Source organism: Notamacropus eugenii, chromosome 1 (genome assembly GCF_028372415.1).
Source record: "Notamacropus eugenii isolate mMacEug1 chromosome 1, mMacEug1.pri_v2, whole genome shotgun sequence".
NCBI lineage: Eukaryota > Metazoa > Chordata > Mammalia > Diprotodontia > Macropodidae > Notamacropus > Notamacropus eugenii.
The window spans coordinates 618,675,425-618,694,873 of NC_092872.1; the positions used below are offsets into that span (position 1 = coordinate 618,675,425).

At 38.8% G+C, this 19,449-nt stretch overlaps 1 protein-coding gene across 8 annotated transcripts in view; it reads left to right on the top strand.

Annotated features, from left to right (window-relative positions):
* Window positions 1-6,766, top strand: part of KAT6A (lysine acetyltransferase 6A) — a 152,175-nt gene extending 145,409 nt beyond the window's left edge. For all 8 annotated transcript variants that reach the window (XM_072635076.1, XM_072635077.1, XM_072635078.1 and 5 more), the window contains one exon: window positions 1,438-6,766. In XM_072635076.1, the coding sequence (XP_072491177.1) occupies window positions 1,438-4,091 (2,654 nt within the window). In that variant the 3' untranslated portion in view covers window positions 4,092-6,766. The remainder of the gene's footprint in view (window positions 1-1,437) is intronic.
* The last annotated feature ends 12,683 nt before the right edge of the window (window positions 6,767-19,449 follow it).

Below are 19,449 nucleotides of genomic sequence, written 5' to 3' on the forward strand. Positions count from 1 at the left end.
GCTCTAAAGAAATCCATGCAGGCAAAAAACATCAAAATCTTAAACAGAAAAAGGATACTTTGACAGATTCATCACTTACATTGTAGATTCATTTTAAAAGAGAGAGGAGAACTTGAAAATAATAGAATTGAGATTATTTTGTGTCTTTCTAAAGCTTATGACAGGTCCACCCATGTGACTCCTCTACTCAGTAAACTCCAGTGGTTCCCTGTCATCTCTAGTATCAAATACAAAATCTTCTGTTTGGCATTCAAAGCTCTTCGTAACGTAGTTACTCCATACTTTTCCAGTCTTCTTGTACCTTACTTCCCTCCACATCCTCTTTAGTCCAGTAACACTGGCCTCCTCACTTTCCCATGATCAAGAAGTTCCATCTCTCAGCTCTGGATAGTCTCTCGTGCCCCGTCCCCCCATGCCTGGAATGCTCTTCCTTCTCATTTTTTATAGGATGTTTTTCTTGATCCCCTTAATTCTAATGCTTTCCTTTGTTTATCTTGCATTTAGCTTGTTTGTATATATTTTTATTTGTTTCTTCCATGAGATTGTGAGTTCCTTGAGGGCAGGACTGAGTTTTGCCTCTTTTTGTATCCCCAATACTTACTACAATATCTTGCACCTAGAAGTGGCTTAATAAATGCTTATTGACTGACTGGAAAAGGTGACTTGTAGCAAGGATAATTACCATCTCTCATTTCTCAGACATCCAAATTCACCACTATTGTAGTTGAACATTCATATGATGATTATGACTTTGTATGATTCATTATTACTCATACTGTATTCTGTGAAATAGTTGTAGGATTCTGGCACTGGTTAGAACCTTAAACATCATCCTGCCAACCCCCTCATTTTGCAAATGAAAAAAGTAAGGCTAGTGACAGGACTAAGACAATCAGGTTTCCCTAATTTTTTGTCTAGTGCTCATTTGGTTCTACTGCAGTGGTACTCTAGGTATGCTTTGGAAGTTGTATGTGTACCAAATTTCTAGGAAGATTGTGTTTGAAACATGTTATAGAATCGATAGCTGCACGAAAGAATGAATCTAACATTTGTGATAATAACAATAACCCAAAACAATATTTTAATGTTACTCAAAATTTTGTAATCTGTAATTTGTGAATGGCCTTTTATAACTCTTTCTCCTATGTGGAAAAAAGGAAAAAATTAGGAACATATTTGATTCTTGGATAGAAATTTAATATTAGCCACTGGATGGTAGTAGATAGCATGCTTGATACCTGGATTTCATTTGTAACTATGCTACTTCACTGTGACTTGGTTTTCTTAGCCATGCAGTCATTATGTTCTATACTCTCTGCTCCTTTCTAAGGAGATTGTGATTATATATAAAATCATCTCTGAAAAGTATTTTTAGTTTCTCAGAGAAAGATACTAGAAAAAATTCAAAGCATGATGACTTTTTTGTTTCCTCCACAGGCACCCCTATTCTGAAGCCAGTATCCATGTTGAGAAAGTGTGACGTGAGGGATTCCCCACTTGAGCCAGATACTTCTACACCTTTGAAAAAGAAGAAGGGATGGCCCAAAGGCAAAAGTCGTAAACCAATCCACTGGAAGAAAAGGCCTGGCCGAAAACCAGGATTCAAGCTGAACCGAGAAATGCTGACAATATCTACTCAAGAATGTAGAGTTGATTCCATTGTACCCCTTCCTAAGAATGGGCGCAAGCCCAAAATTCAAGACAAAGAAGAGGCTATGGAATTAAAAGAAGATGTGCCCCTTGCTGAAGAAAGGAAGGAGAATGATACACATGGAGAAACAGAAGAGGGCGGAGAGGCAGAGGATGAGGATACGACCAGCAGTGAAGTGAGAGCAGCTTCCCCAGCGGACAGCCGTGGAAGCCCAGTGACAGAATCCAAAGAACCTGAGCTAGAAGAAGAAGAAGAAGTGGAGGAGAAGCCTCGGGTTTTAGAAGAAGAGCAAAGGCAGTCGGAGGAGGAGCAGGCGGAGCTGGATGAGCAGGAGCCTGAGGAAGAGGATGAAGTGACCTCAGGAACAAACCAGAATGAAGACCATGATGCAGATGATGAAGATGACGGTCACCTAGAATCCACAAAGAAAAAGGAAGCAGAGGAGCAGACAGCAAGGGAAGGAGTCAAGGAGGAGCCAGGGGGTCAGGAATCTTTTTTAGAAACAAATACACAGAGCAGTCGAGAGGAAATAAAGAGCAAGAATGAAACAGAACCAGATTCTGAGGAGGAACAGGCTTCCCATGAGACATCAGTGGTGTCCGAGCCTATGCCAGGGTCTGAGGATGATCATGAAGAAGAAGCAAGCACTAAAGAAGAATTAATTGAATTAAAAGAAGAAGAAGAGATTCCTCATAGTGAATTAGATCTGGAAACTGTGCAGGCAGTACAGTCACTGACCCAGGAAGAAAGCAATGAACATGATGGGACGTACCAGGACTGTGAAGAAACACTTGCAGCTTGTCAGACTTTGCAGAGTTACACCCAAGCTGATGAAGACCCTCAGATATCAATGGTTGAAGACTGCCATGCTTCAGAACACAACAGCCCAATATCTTCTGTTCAGTCTCATCCTAGCCAATCAGTCCGTTCAGTCAGCAGTCCCAATGTGCCTGCTCTTGAGAGTGGTTATACCCAGATCAGCCCTGAACAAGGATCCCTGTCCGCACCCTCTATGCAGAACATGGAGACCAGCCCCATGATGGATGTGCCTTCGGTGTCAGACCACTCTCAGCAGGTGGTGGACAGTGGCTTCAGTGACCTGGGCAGCATTGAGAGCACCACAGAAAATTATGAGAACCCTAGCAGCTATGATTCCACTATGGGTGGCAGCATTTGTGGAAATAACTCTTCCCAGAGCAGTTGCTCTTATGGAGGATTGTCCTCCTCCAGTAGCCTCACTCAGAACAGTTGTGTTGTCACTCAGCAAATGGCCAATATGGGCAGTAGCTGTAGCATGATGCAGCAGAACAGTGTGCAACCTGCCACCAACTGCAACATCAAGTCACCTCAGAGTTGTGTGGTGGAAAGACCACCGAGTAACCAGCAGCAACCACCACCACCGCAGCAGCAGCAGCAGCAGCAACCGCAGCAGCCAGCACCACCACCCGCTCAGCAGCAGCCCCAGCCCCAGCCCCAGCCCCAGCCCCAGCCTCCTCAACCCCCTCCTCCACCCCAGCAGCAGCCTTCACTATCACAGTGTAGTATGAATAACAGCTTCACCCCAGCCCCAATGATCATGGAAATACCAGAATCTGGAAGCACTGGGAACATAAGTATTTATGAAAGGATTCCAGGGGATTTTGGTGCCAGCAGCTACTCCCAACCATCAGCCACCTTCAGTTTAGCTAAGTTGCAGCAGCTGACTAACACCATTATGGACCCACATGCCATGCCTTATAGCCATTCTCCTGCTGTGACTTCCTATGCAACCAGTGTTTCTTTGTCCAATACAGGACTGGCTCAGCTAGCTCCATCCCATCCATTAGCTGGGGCCCCTCAAGCACAAGCCACCATGACACCACCCCCAAACCTGGCATCTACTACCATGAACCTCACATCACCTCTGCTACAGTGCAACATGTCTGCCACCAACATTGGTATTCCCCACACTCAGAGGTTGCAAGGGCAAATGCCAGTCAAGGGGCACATTTCCATCCGTTCTAAATCAGCACCACTGCCCTCAGCAGCTGCTCACCAGCAGCAGCTTTATGGTCGCAGCCCGCCAGCAGTCGCCATGCAGGCTGGCCCTCGTGCATTAGCTGTTCAGCGTGGCATGAACATGGGGGTTAATTTAATGCCAACGACCCCCTATAATGTCAATTCCATGAATATGAACACTTTGAATGCCATGAACAGTTACCGAATGACACAGCCCATGATGAACAGCAGTTACCATAGTAACCCTGCCTACATGAACCAGACAGCACAGTATCCTATGCAGATGCAGATGGGAATGATGGGGAGCCAGGCCTATACCCAGCAGCCTATGCAGCCAAACCCTCATGGGAACATGATGTACACTGGCCCCTCCCATCACAGCTACATGAATACTGCTGGCGTGCCCAAGCAGTCTCTTAATGGACCTTACATGAGAAGATGAGCAAGATGAACTTGCAGTTTAAAAACTTAAATATATATAAATAAAGGAACCTTTTATACTGACAAACCAGAGAAAATGGACCTTTTTCCAGTTAAAATATTGCTGTAGATTTAGAGGGATTTTTCTTTGGTTTATTTTATTTTTTAGAAAGCCTGGTCTTTTTTTTTTTTTTTTTTTTGGTTCATTTTGTTCTGGGTTTTGGTTTTCTTCACAATCCTGAAACATTTTACAGTAGAATTTGTGTAAGAATGGATTTAGGGAGGGGGGAATCATGCACAAAATCTTTTCATAATTAAAAAGAGCCTTACTTTCTTTACATACCACGTGGACAGAATTTGTGTAAAAGTGAATTTATCTTTATTTTATTTTAAAATGTATGTTCCCCCCTCGCTGTGTGCAGCTCCCAATGTTGTCATTTTTAAGTGTTAGCTATACATCTCGAGGGTTAAGCAGACCCTTCCCTCCAAACCCAACCTTTCATTTCCTACTTCATTCCAGCAGGAGGCACTTATGGGAGGCTCAGAAGGGGACATGGAGAACAACCCAAACTCCTTAAACTTATTGTTATTATTATTATTAATATTATTATTATTATTAAAGTGAGGCAGGAAATATTTCTCCTCTTTAAATCCCCTCCTCTCCCTACACACACACCTCTTGAAACCTTTCCCACATATTTTTCTTTGTAGATGAATTTCATTGGAATGTTTGTTTTGCTTAAGCCAAGTGTAACGTAATTTTCTAATATTCTCATCCAGCACTCAGAGACACAGAAATGCTCTTAGTCTCATGTAACAGCAGTATCTCTGAGGAATGCTGTTTGCAATCCAAATCTAGTCTTTGTATGAATATAGATGTTCAGCTAGCCATCAAGAAGACGAAATTGACCTCTTATTTTTTAATCACCTAGTGAATCAGCCATAAATCTCATAGTCCATCAAAGTTCTTATTTTTAGTATGTACTTTGAAATGCTAAGGGTCTTGATTCTTGAGCCTTCAGATCTGACCGAATTCAAATAGCAGTTTCCTGTGGTTTGCCTCTTTTAAACTACATTATTTACTATGTATCAGTGGACAAACTGTACATTTCAGTGAATTAAAAAAGAAATCTGAAAAATGTCACTATTTATTTAATGTTGAAAAGAATAATGAGAAATGTTTGTGTTTCCTAAGGGAATTTATGACATGAGTTGTATAACTGTTCAAATAGCACATACCTCCAGTTTCCCAGTGTCCTTTGAGATTCTTTCTTTTCCCCCTAAGTTTATCTCCTGTGAATCAGAGTGTATCAAACCATCTCCTATGAGTGGTTGACTAGAAGAAGGACAGGCCACCAGCACAATTCTATAGAGTCTAGTCAGCAGGATTTCAGTACTTTAATATATTGTTCCAACCTCATTCTCCTTCCCCTTGTACAATCAGTTCTCCAATATTTTCCTGCTACTCCCTTCTGGGTTAGAAAAAGAGACATTTTCCATCAGTGAAAAGATGGAAACTGCTATACTACTTGGTATATGCAGTCACATATCCAAAAGGGGGAAATATTGCTTAATGAAATATTCATAAGCATGTTATCTCCTTTATTTGTATATTTTATATAAATAAAATTTTAAAAGTATTAATTAGGCATTAAAAATTTTCAAATGCACAGATTATTGGGGTTTTTTCTCCAGATGCACTTAAATTGACTTTCCCAATTAAGCGTTAGATAGAAAAGGCAGAATTCCACATCTTATTGCTATTAATTTTGAGCATGTGCAAGGCTGTGTAGGACCCAGTTTCTTTGTATATACTATTCCAATTCCCAGTCATCTATGTAGAAAGTGCACAGTGCTGCCCTCTCCTTCCTACATCTTCAGCTGTGTCATTGCTTCCTGGTTGGGTTGGGGTGGGGGGTGGGGGAGAGGTATGTTGGGAGGAGGGTGGGTCAAGGCAGAAGGAGAAGCTGTTGAAATGAGGGCCGTGAATTCAGTTTCTTTTGGTTTGCGGTTGTGTTTGGTTTGGTTTCTTTCTTTAAAAAAAAAAAAATCAATCGGGCAGCTCCCTTTTCCACAAACCTCTTTGTGACTGTAGAACTATTGTAGAGAAAAACATTCTTTTCTATATTATAAAAGAAATTATCCAACACAATAATATTGGTACCTGTCATTTTTTCACTTCTGTTTAAAAAAAATGTATTTTTAGCAAGATAACTTGGGTAATCTTCTAAAAGAAATTAAAAAAAAACTCACTGTTAGTGACTTTGATGCCTTTTAAAATAAGAGCTTTTTCATTTCATTCCATCTTTAAAATTTTTTATCTTTGTTGTAGAATATTAAAAACTATTTTAAGAAAGATAAAATTCTCTTTAAAGAGATCTCTAGAGTGTGTGAATAGAGCTCCAGATGCCTCTAAAAGCCGCATGTACAAATGAAGCTAAGTCTATTCCTGTCTGTTTATATTTGCTTTTCCTGTTTTGTAACCTCTTTGTACTTTGTTCATGGTGACTTGTAAGCTAAGGGGAAGGGGTGCCTAGATGCCTTTGTAATTCTCCATGTCATGCGCTCCTGGGCCAGTTGGCCTCCCTTCCTCTCCTTGTATGTAATATCACTTTTTTTTCCCTTTCTAGCAAGTACTTTCAAAAGAACTCTGTACATTTTAACATAAAAAAATAAATTATGTTGAGCCATTTTGGATGTCTGTCTTGCCTGTGGAATTCTTCCTTCCCTAGTGTTTTGAATCTTTAGTACAGTGATTGTTGAGCTTTGTGCACAAAGCAGATGTGTAAAAAGGGTTCATTTTGTTTTAAAATCCCAATTTTCATTCAGACCTCTATCTTTCTAAATGATTATATCATATAGGTCAATGATATAGGGTCATATTTTTTTTCTTTTCTAGAAAATTGTGTAGCATTTTATTGGCTAGGTTTGGGGAGGAAGTCCTTTTAGCGGGAGCGTCCTGGACTTTGAACAGAGAACTGAGTAAAATGACTGTCTCAAACGTTTCTTACATTTAAGGTAGGGTGGAAAAAGAAATAAGTATTCTAATCCTACTGTCAGAAAAATATAATCATTTTCATTCTTATAAAGATTAAAAATTTATCAGCTGTTCTCAAATTTTTAACTAATTATATGATCTGTGGTAATTTGCCATTTCTTTGAAACTCTTATGTTGGATAGAATATGGACACTACTATCAAAGAACTTAAAATTAATCAACTAATATTTATTAAACATTTAGTATGTGCTGGGAACTGTTCAGTAGGGGTTACTTTTTCCCTGCCCTGAAGCCAAACTGGCATGCATACTTGCCATTTGCCCTTTAAAACAATTAGAATTAATTATTGAAGCCATTTACAGTTTTCAGAGTACTTTTTATCATCTGAATTGATTCCTTCAGTAACCAGTTTGACATAGGTAGTGTGTTATCCCCCTTTCCAGATGAATTATGAACTAGAGATACTAGGTCAAGTTCACACTAGTAAATGGAGGGAGCCTGGACTTGAAACCACTTTTTTGGTATATCCAGTGCTCTTTCCCCTAAACTACAACCAGCACGAGGATAGAAATCAGTATTTGTAAATGATACAGAATTGGACAGTTGAGGAAAAATTTTAAATGTTAAATTTTACTCAAGATGGCTTAATTAATAATGTGAATTTGGGCATTGGTAGTTTTACTGGTGATAAGTCCTTTTTAGGGCCAGTATTGAGTTAAATTGCAGATCATTCTGGATATCACTGCTACAGAGAGAAATAAATTTAGGACATGCAGTATAAAAAATTCAGTCAAGACCTACTATGTGCCAGGCCCTCTGCTAGAGGCTGATGATGCAAATGAACCCCTAGAAACTTCTGTTTTACTAAAAGGTTCATACATGGTCAGAGATAAGTAAATGCTGGCTATATGAACAAATAACACACTGGGGTTGCAGTGGCACTTGAGCTTAATCTTGAAGGGAGGTGAAATTCTGAGAGGTGTGGGTGAAAAGAAGATTTCAGGTTTGGGGAACAACTTGTACAAAAGCAGGGAGGAAAATGTTTTCTGTGGAGACAGCAAGTGGGGTTAATTTGTTGTATAATCAGTTTGGAAATATAGACTGGAAATGCCAGAGAAGTTTGTATTTTATCCTAAATTAGGCCACTGCCTCTTTTTGAGCAGAGGAATGTCATGGCCAGGGGAGAGAGACCAGATGCAGTGAAGCTCTAAGTTGTCACCATATTAGCCTAGGTGAAATATAATAAGAGTTTGGGAGTTGAGAGAAGGGGATAGATTTGATAACACGTTCATGACAAGCAATCAGCAAGAGTTGGTGAAGGGTCTGTGGTTAGTGACAGTGAAGGGTTAAAATGACGACTAGGTTGTGAATTTGAGTGATTGGAAGGATGGTGCTACCCTTGACAGAAATAGGAAAGTAAGGTGGAGAGACAGATTTAGGAGAAAAGGAGTTTGGTTTTGTTCATTTTGAGTTTCAGATTCCTGTGGGACACCCAGGCAGAGAACTCAAGCAGCCTAATTAAAGGATTTTCCATATTGCAAGAGTTACTCCTCAGTTGTTTTTAGATGGAAGCCTCTGTGGTACAACTAAAATAAAATTTGCTTTGCAAAAATTCAGCTTAACGTTTTCAGAAGAAAGTTTTACCCATATTTACTACCTATTCTCTGTTGGTATCTATATGAAGGAGTTCTTGTTTGTGGGTAGACTGGAGAAATTGTGGGCTGGCATGGATTGGAGCCCTCCAAATGATAAGGCATAAATGGATACTTATCTGCACAGTTTGGAGGGAAGGCCCACATTAGTGAAATCACAGATCTATTGAAGTGTCCAAACCCATTCTGCATAATCTTTACTGCCCATTTCATTCGTTTCCTTGGGAGTGAGTGGGAACAGAAAATGAAGTATGTCTTAATATTGATTAAGGATACCTGATTAAAATGAGACTTGACATTAACTATTTCACATCAGTGCTCGGCATTTAGTCAGTAATTCAGATTGAGTTAACTACCTGTATCCATCCCATGGTTTAGGATGCATCCTGACTCCCTTTGTCCAGCGGTGGCTGAGATTGACTGAAGTTCAGACTGAGGTAATGTGAAGACATTCTCAGTACCATAGCAGATGTGAATTATTGATGGGGATAGTTGGGAAGGCATAGACAAACGAAATATTATGAAATACCTATACCTACCTTGTAGAACAGCAATAAAAAATGAAACTAGAAAATTCAATCTAGGGAAGATTAGTTTGATAGAAGTAAATACATTTGTGAATGCTGATTATTTCATATATTTGGATGTGATCCTTTGTAAAAGTTTCTATGTAAGTTCAAATGATTTCTAAGGTATAGCTGGCCATCATTCAAATCTTTTAGCTGCTCCAGGATAAGTAGTATAGTTCTTGCTTGCCTGACTTAATGAAGGCATGACATAGGTAAGCAACGTAGGTCATGTCAAGCCTTACTTTTAACCACCTTCCTTACTATAGACTGCAGAATTAAATGTTTTTCAATATAGTTGTCTCTAGAATTCTTCAGAGGGTCCTTAATGAAAAGCCCTTTTGCTAACTGAGGTGTTTATTTAGAGGGAGAGTTTATATAACTTGATCTTAATTACATAAATACATCATGGACCCAAGGGATTTGTGTTGTTGCTAAACTAAGGCCTATAAAATGTACATGATGAAGATATCTTACTATACTGAAGAGTCTAAAGACTGAAGAACAAATGAGGATGTAATTTCCAAAAGATAGTTCTGTATCTGTTGGAAGAAAGTGCTCTCTTTTATCAGTATACACTGCTGGCTTTCTGATCTTTCAAAACACTAGGTGGAGATAGTCACTGAAAATTATTTTTATAAGAAGATTAACAGTTCATGTGCTTCTAATAAGCAGAAATCACTTCTCCCTCAAATATTTGAGTCATTACCAAAAGTTATTTTGAGGAAAACATTTCTTGAGTTTTCAGAATATAGGTTGTTAAACATTGATTTCAGCCTTCTAGGGCACTTAGGATGGATGATTTGTTCATTTTTATACTGTACACACACACATACGCATATACATATATGAAGAGGTATATGTATTATTTATATACATGTATGCGTATATATAATAACTGACCATTATTAGGTTATTTAGGCATAAAGATGAGCAAAGAGAAATGGGATGAACTGAGATAAAAGATTTTTACTTTCTGAAGACTTTTTATGGTCACTCATGCATTTTAGTGAGGTACTATAGTACTATTAACAGCTGAGGGCTATCAGTTTATATGAATAACAGCCTGCATAGACATTCTAATTAATGTTGAAATAACAGACTATTCTAAGTGCCCAGGATCAGTTATTCAAAACATAGTTATGCAGAAAGTTAGAGCTTAAAGTTTAACCCTCTCATTTATAGATGAAGAAGCAGGCCCAGAGAGGTTTTAAAAAGTTCATTTTATATGCCCATCTCAAGCATATCCTCAGTTTAAAAATAACCACAGTCCTATAAATTGAAACAACTTTGTACTAAGACTTGGTATAGTACTATGTGTGTACACACCATGATGTTAGATGTCACGACTAAATTAACCAGTCAATTCAAATAATGGGTTTGAGTTGAGCAAAAAGCCAGTTAGTAAAAATAACTTTGTGACCAGTTAATTCACTGTAAAGATGGCTGAACCAGTTTGTATATGTCAATCGACAAGCAATTTTTTCCTTAACTTTAAAAATTTGTAATTAATTTTTTTCAAGCATTCATTTTTTACTTGCTCCTATCTTGCTGGATTGGGGGTTGGGCCAGGGAGGGAAAGAGAAAAACCAAACCATTAGAATGAATATGTATAGTCAAATATAACAAATTTCTATTTTGACTGTCCAGAAATGTGTCTCATTCTGTAGTCTGAGTCCATCAACTCTCAGGAGGAAGCAATCTTTATCACAGGTCCTCTGCAATCATGGTTGATCATTATATTGATCAGAATTTTTGAACAATTCCAAAATTGTCCATTTTTATAATGTTATTAAAGTATAAATTTCAGCAAGCATATATTATCTACTTCATGCCAAGCACTGTGCTAAACTCTGAGGATAAAAGGAAAGGCAAAAAATACTCTAAAGAGGGGAGACAACATGTAAATAAATAGGCACATACAAGATATGTACAGAGAAGATGGAAGATAACACCAAGCTGTAACAACCAGGCTGGGTAGGGGTGATTCTGAGAGAGTCCTGCAGAAGGTGGCATTTGAATTGGGTCTCAGAGGAAGGCAAGGGATTCTAAGAATTTTAGATGAAAGAGGAGAGTATTCCAGGCATGGGGTAAAGCCAGTAGAAAAGTAGAGTTTGAGGTTGAGGGTGCTATTCAAGGAACAGCAGTTAGGCTGCTGTCATAGAGTAAATAGAAAGGAGTAGAATGTAAGAAGAGTAAAAAGCTTGGAAGAGACCCGATTGTGAAAAGCTTTGAGACTATATTTGATCCTAAATGCTTACCACAATGCCTGGCATATAGAATAGGCACTCAGTGCTTATTGATTGATGTATTGATCCTAGAGATAATAAGGAGCCAGGAGTTCACTGAGAAAGGCAGTGACATGGTCAGGCATATGCTTTAGGAAAATCACTTTGGCAGCTGAGTGGAGGATGGATTGGAGTGAAGAGAAATGAGGCAAAGAGAACATAACCTGCAGTAGTCCAGGGCAGAGGTAATGGGGGTGGTGGCTATGTCCGAGGAGAGAAAAGGAAATGGATTCAAGAGATAAGGTGAAGATAGAAGAGACAGGACTTGGCAACTAGTGCTAGACCTGGAGTCAGGAGCTCCTGAGTTCAAATTGGGTCTGAGATACTAGATGTATAACATTAAACCTCAGTCTGCCTCAGTTTCTTCATCTAGAAAAACAGGGATAGTTATAGCACCTACCTTTCAGGGTTGTTATAAGGATAAAATGAGATAATATTTGTCAAGTGCTTTGCAAGTCTTATGGTGATATTATTGCTTTTATTAATTATTATTATGACAATAAGGAATTGAAATGACAGTCCAGTTTCTTACTCAGGTGACTGAGGATGGTAGTGTTCTCAACAGTGATAGGGAGGTTTGGTTAAGGAGAGGGTTTAGTGGGAGGGTGTGTTCTGTGTTTAAAAATAGCCACAGGTATTTTTTTTGGAGGGAGGCAGTATTTTGTTTTAAAGAATGAATGAAAAAAACATTTATTAAGTACTTATTATGGGCTCAGTGCTGTGTTAAGTGCTGGGAGTACAAAATGCAAGCAAGTCCTCAATGAGCTCACATCCTAATGGAGAAAGCCAACAACAAAGGGGAGTTGCTGCAGCACCATTTGGAAATGTCTAGGAAGAGACATGGCGGTCTACTCTCAGACAAGACAAGGCAGACCTAAGTTGTGGTGGGAAGGAGATGACCTGGATGGTCAGACAGTATAACTGGCATGGTTTGCAAATGACCAGGAAGAAAAGGTAGTCTATTTCCAAATGGACCAATAGAATGTAATGAAGATCTTGCTGACATCAGTGATTTCTTTGAGAACAGTGACATAAGATTTCAAACTCATAAGTCTAGGATACAGGGTTTCTTAACCTGGGATCTGTGAACTTAATGCACACATACATATATAAATACACACACTATGTATGATATATATGTATATGCATGTATATACATATGTAACTATTTTAATGGGCAATTATGTGGCACAGGGGTTAGAGTGCTGGGCCTAGAGTCAGGAAGACTCATCTTCCTGAGTTCAAATCTGGCCTCAGACGCTTTCTAGCTATCTGGCCCTGGATAAGTCACTTCACCCTGTTTGCCTCAGTTTCCCCATCTGTAAAATGAGCTAGAGAAGGAAATGGCAAACTGTTTCAGTGTCTCTTTCAAGAAAACACTAAATGGGGTCATGAAGAGTTCATAGCTGAACAAAACTATTTTAGTATATTTCAATATAATTGGCTTCCCACGTTTTGTTTAGACATTTAAAAACATTATTCTGAAAAACAGAATTGTCACCAAAAAAAGGTTACGAGGTCCTGGCTCAGTCTAGATAATAATTAATTCAAAATGCAAAGAAATAAGCCCATTTAAAGCACTATAACACAACTTTAAAAGCTTCTTGGTCTGAAGTTTAAAATCTTAAAAACTAGTGGATATGCCATATAATTAATCTAATGTAAATTTTAAAACAGTTTAAATGACTAAAAAATAATCCTGTTTTGTTTTTTTTAAAGGAGGTGAGGGCAAGAAGGCCACTCTAATTTTTAGTGTTTCCAGTCCTCTCTGACTAAGTGACTCTACCATAAGTTCCCAAAGTAGGTGATATCACCCCCTGGGGGGTGCTGCAATGGTCCAGAGGGGTTGATAGTAACTTTGGGTACAATTGGGGGACATTGAATAAAAATAAAGGAGAGGTGGAAGTATAAGTAAAGAAGATAAGAAAATTTTGAAAAATTGTTCATGTATGTTTCATCTGTTGTGCAACAGAGTTAAAATTATACTGATTACTTTCTTTTCTAAATAAATACACAAAATACAAGTTATAACTTATCAGTGATCAAGTCTGCTGACGGGTCTTAGCAAGCAAGCAAGCAAGTATTGGCAGGCAAGTGTGCATTGTTGGGAAGTCCAGGAAGCATCTGCAGGAATATGTATGTATAATGACTTGTTTACAATATGATACTATATGGTTACATGACTCAATATTGCATCATCAAAATTTCAATGCAGGAACAATCCCACAAATTTACAACAAAATATTAAATTTAAGATGTGTCATTTTTTAAAAAAATATTTTATATTTAAAAAAAATGATACAAAATTTTAACAAAACATTAAAGGGTTAAACATATTTCCAGAGGGGCACTGAATAATTTTTTTAAAGGGGGAAGTAGGCCAATAAGCTTGGGAACCTCTGCTCTAGACTAAGACTACAACAACTTTTTTTTTTTAGTTCAACATTCATTTCCACAAGATTTTGAGTTTCAAATTTTCTCTCCATCTCTCCCCATCCCCACCCCAAGATACCATGCATTCTGATTACCCCTTCCCCTATCTGCTCTTCTTTCTATCACACCCCTTCCTTCCTTTATCCCCATCTCCTCTGTTTTCTTGTAGAGCAAGATAGATTTCTGTACCCCATTACCTGTATTTCTTATTTCCCAGTTGCATGTAAAAACAATTTTTAACATTCGTTTTTTAAAAACTTTTGAGTTCCAACATTTCTCCCTTCCTCCCTCTCTACCCATCCCCACTCAGAAGGTAAGCAATTCAATATGGATTATACATGTGTAGTTATGCAAAAACTTCCATAACAGTCCTGTTGTAAAAGACTAACTATATTTCCCTCCATCCTATCCTGCCCCCCATTTATTCTGTTCTCTCCTTTGACCTTGTCCCTCCACAAAAGTGATTACTTCTAATTACCCCCTCCTCCCATTTGCCCTCCCTTCTATCATCCCCCTTATTTCTTTCTCCCCTACTTTCCTGTAGTATAAGTGCAAATTGAGTGTGCATGTTATTCCCTCCTTAAGCCAAATGTGATGAAAGTAAGTTTCACTTTTCCCTTCCCACCTCCCCACTTTTTCCCTCCATTGCAAAAGCTTTTTCTTGCCTCTTTTATGAGAGATAATTTGCCCCATTCCATTTCTCCCTTTCTCCCAATGTATTCCTCTCTCACCCCTCAATTTTATTTTATTTTTTAGATATCATTCCTTCCTATTCAATTCACCCTATGCCCTCTTATCTATATGTATATAATCCCTCCAACTACCCAAATACTGAGAAAAGTCTCAAGAAGTACAAACATTATCTTTCCATGTAGGAATGTAAACAGTTCAACTTTAGTAAGTCCCTTATGATTTCTCTTTCCTGTTTACCTTTTCATGCTTCTCTTGATCCTTGTGTTTGAAAGTCAAATTTTCTATTCAGCTCTGGTCTTTTCATCAAGAATGCTTGAAAGTCCTCTATTTCATTGAATGACTATTTTTTCCCCTGAAGTATTATACTCAGTTTTTCTGGGTAGGTGATTCTTGGTTTTAATCCTAGCTCCTTTGACTTCTGGAATATCATATTCCAAGCCCTTCGATCCCGTACTGTAACAACTACCAGATCCTGTGTTATCCTGATTATATTTCCACAATACTTAAATTGTTTCTTTCTAGCTGCTTGCAATATTTTCTCCTTGACCTGGGAACTTTGGAATTTGACTACAATATTCCTAGGAGTTTCTCTTTTTGGATCTCTTTCAGGAGGTGATTGGTGGATTCTTTCAATATTTATTTTGCCCTCTGGTTCTAGAATATCAGGGCATTTTTCCTTGATATTTCCATGAAAGATGATGTCCAGGCTCTTATTTTGATCATGACTTTCAGGTAGTCCCATAATTTTTAAATTGTCTCTCCTGGATCTCTTTTCCAGGTCAGTTGTTTTTCCAGTGAGATATTTCACATTGTCTGCTATTTTTTCATTCCTTTGGTTTTGTTCTATAATTTCTTGATTTTTTTTTTATAAAGTCCTTAGCTTCTATCTGCTTCATTCTAATCTTTAGCGAATTATTTTCTTCAGTGAGCTTTTAGAACTCCTTTTCCATCTGACCAGTTCTGCTTTTTAGGGTAGTCTTCTCATTAGCTTTTTGAATGTCTTTTGCCATTTGGGTGAGTCTACTTTTTAAAGTGTTATTTTTGTCAGCATTTTTGGGGGACTTTCTTTAGTAAGCACTTGACCTGTTTTTCATGATTTTCTTGCATCACTCTCATTTCTTTTCCCAATTTTTCTTCTGCCTCTCTTACTTAATTTTCAGAATCCTTTTTGAGCTCTTCCATGCCCTGAGACCAATTTATATTTTTCTTGGCAGCTTTGGATGGAGGAGCTTTGACTTTGTTTTCTTCTGTTTGTATGTTTTGGTCTTCCTTGTCACCAAAGTAAGACTCTATAGTCTGATTCTTTTTCTGGTTTTTGCCCATTTCCCCAGCCATTTACTTGACTTTTGAGCTCTTTGTCAAGGTAGCTCTCCTCTTTCAGTGGGGGGATTACTGTCAGCCTCTTGATCCCCCCACAATCTGTGGGCTTAGAGCTCCAAAAACAGTGGCTGCAGCTGCCCCTGCTGCTGTGGGTTCCTCTACCCCTTCCCCCTCTGCCACCCTGGGGCTGAGGCCAGACCACTCCACTCTCCTGCATGGGTCCCACAGGCTTTTCCCACTGACCTTCCAATTTATCCTCAGCATTCTGGGGTCATGAAGTCTAGAAACCACCACAGGTGTGAAAGATTCAGTCCCCCCAAGACCTACTCAGGTCCCCTCTGTGCACTCACATCCCACACTGGACTGTGCTCTGCTCCCAGTATGTCATGATAGACACTTCCCTGACACTTTCCAGTCTGTCATGGGCTGGAGATTTGCTTCACTCTGTCATTCTGTGAGTTCTGCAGCTCCAAAATTTGTTTAGAGCCATTTTTAAAGGTATTTGGCTGGGCTTGGAGGAGGTGCTCTAGAAAGTACCTGCAGTTACTCTGCCATATTGGCTCCACCCCTGACAGTCAACTCTTTAATCTCTCATTTTGGAAGGAAGCTATGGTAATAGCAAGATGATTTACAGTCAAATGACTGATGTTTGAATACTAGATCTGATCCCTAGAGGATCACAGGATCATAAATTTATAGCTGGATGTGAAATCTGAGGCCTAGAAAGGCTGGGATTTGCCCAAAGTCACAGAAGTTAGGTAAGAGTCAGAAGCAGGAGAGCTTCAGCTGACATTTATGAAATGCTTACCATGTGCATAGTTCTTTCCTAGGCCATGACTATGCAAAGACAAAAACAAGACCATCCCTTCAATGACCTTATAATCTACCTTGGAAGGAAGTTACAATATGCAGTCAAAATGTTAATGAAAATTAAGGAGGCCACATTCCCTAAGAAGTGGAGAGACCAGAAGAGATGGCAACTGAATTGTGCCCTGAAGGAAGAAAACACTTGTGAGACAGAAATGAGGCAAGGAGCAAAAATGCAAAGAAGGATAGCATACTTAGCTGAAGGGTACAGCTAATGGTTCAGTCTGGTAGTAATGTAAGATGAGTTGTCGAGTTGTTTTTCAATTGTGTCTGATAGTTTATGACCCCATTTGGTGTTTTCTTGGCAAAGATACTGGAATGGTTTGCTATTTCTTTCTCCAGTTCATTTTACAGATGAGGAAACAGAGGCAAACAGGATTAAGTGACTTGCCCAGGGTCACACAGATAGTAAGTGTTTGAGGCCAGACTTGAACTCAGGAAAATGAGTCTTCCTGACTCCAGGCCTGGTGCTCAGAGCCAGGTTGTAGATGACCTTCCATTTTGGACTAAGGGAGGAACGAAGTTCCTTTTATCTTACTGGTAATTGAGAGCCATAGGTTGCTAAACATAGGGTTGATTATGAATAATCGTCATCAATAATGTAAATGTTGTAAACGCTTGCATCTTAGGAGGAGGTGTATGGAGCATGGATTGGAGAGGGGGAGATGAGCAGGAGATGATGAGGAAATTAGCAGTTGGTTGATTGGTGGCTGTATGAATGAGAATGAGCCAAATTCCAGCAATCCTATGGAAGTAGAAGCTTATGGAGGTTGTATATGGTGAGGCAGGGGCAGAATGGCAGGGTGGGAGAAGGATGGTGTGTTTCTGAGGTTATTAATACAGATAATTTGAAGGATAGTTGTACCTTCCCCAGAACCAGGGAAGTTTGAGGAGAGGAAGGCTAGTAGGGAAGAGGATTTGTTCTGTTTCAATCATGTTGAGTTTGAGATACCTATATCTAGGAGGAATAATCCTGTAGGAAATTGACAAAGTGTGGCTAAAATCTAGAAGAGAGATTAGAATTGAATGTATACATTTGGGAATCATCAGCATAGAGATGATTACGGACTGATGAGATCTCTAAGGGACTATGTGAATATATGGAGGAAGAAGGTCCAAGCTCAGGAGACAGGAAGTAGATGTTGATTATCAAAGGATGCTGAGGTGGAGCGGTCATAGGAGATAGAAGAACCAAGGAGGAGCAGTGACATAGCATCCAATGGAGGAGAGAGTATCCAAGAAGACCGATGGTCAAGTAGGATAAAGACTGGGAAAAGGCCAGATTTAGCAATTAAGAGATGATTGGTAACCTTTGAGAGCACAGTTTCAATCAAGTTATGTGGACAGAAGCCAAATTGGAAGGGACTGAGGAGCAAGTAGGTCAAATGCAGAGGTAGATGCAATGAACACAGATAATTCTTTCTAGGAGTTTGGCAGTGAAAGGGAGGAGAAACATGGGTATTTCTTTTTCCAACAAATTGATAGTGATACATTTTGAACCTATTTTCTAAGTCCCCACTCTAGAGCAAGAGTCTGGAGTTCTTGGGAGGTTTAAGCATTGCCCTTTTGTTTTAAATTAACTAGCAAATCTATTTTCTCTCCCTCCTACTCCCACTCCATTGAAAAGTAAAACAAATTCCTCAAAACAAATATTCAGAGTCAAGCAAAACAAATCCATTATTGGTCATGTTCAAAAAATATATACTTCATTCTGTACGGTAAATTCCTCACCTTTCTGTCAGGAGGGAATTGAATGCTTCATAATTAGTTTTCTGGAATCATGGCTGGTCATTGCATTAATCAGAGTTCTTATAGTTTTCAAAGTTGTTAGTCCTTACAATGTTATTGTATAAATTGTTGTGGTTCTGCTCATTTCATTCTTCATCCGTTTATAAAAAGTCTTCAGAATTTTTAAAGAAATAATATTGATGTTATGATATAAATTGCTTCTCTAGTTGTGCTCACTTGACCTCGCATCAGTTCAAGCACACCTTTCCATGGCTCTTTGACATCATCTATTGCCTGTGTCTTACAGCACAATAGTATTCTATTCTTTCAAATACCACAATTTGTTCAGCTATTTCCTAATTAATGGCCACCTCCTTACTTTCCAGGTGGTTGCAAATTTTTTTGCCAGCACAAAAAGAGCTGCTATAAATATTTTCATGCATATAGTATCTTTCCAAGCATTATCCTTTTTAAAAATAACTTCCTCAGTTCTGGGATTTAGGAATATGAACAATGTCCCTGCAGCACAGGTCTTACAGTTTACCAAACTGACAATTAGAAATCCCAATTACCTCCCAATATAGCATTGTACTGATTCAACAAAGGACATTTTACAAAACTTATTAAATATTAGAATTTGCTTAGTAATCGAAAGAGGGTTGTCATAACCCATACAAGTGCTGTTCACTTGTTTTCAGTCATGTCCAACTCTTCGTGACCCCATTTGGAGGATTCTTGGCACAGATAGTGGAGTAGTTTGCCATTTTCTTCTCCATTTCATTTTATAGATGACAAAACTGAGGGTTGAAGTGACTTGCCCAGGAGCACAATGCTA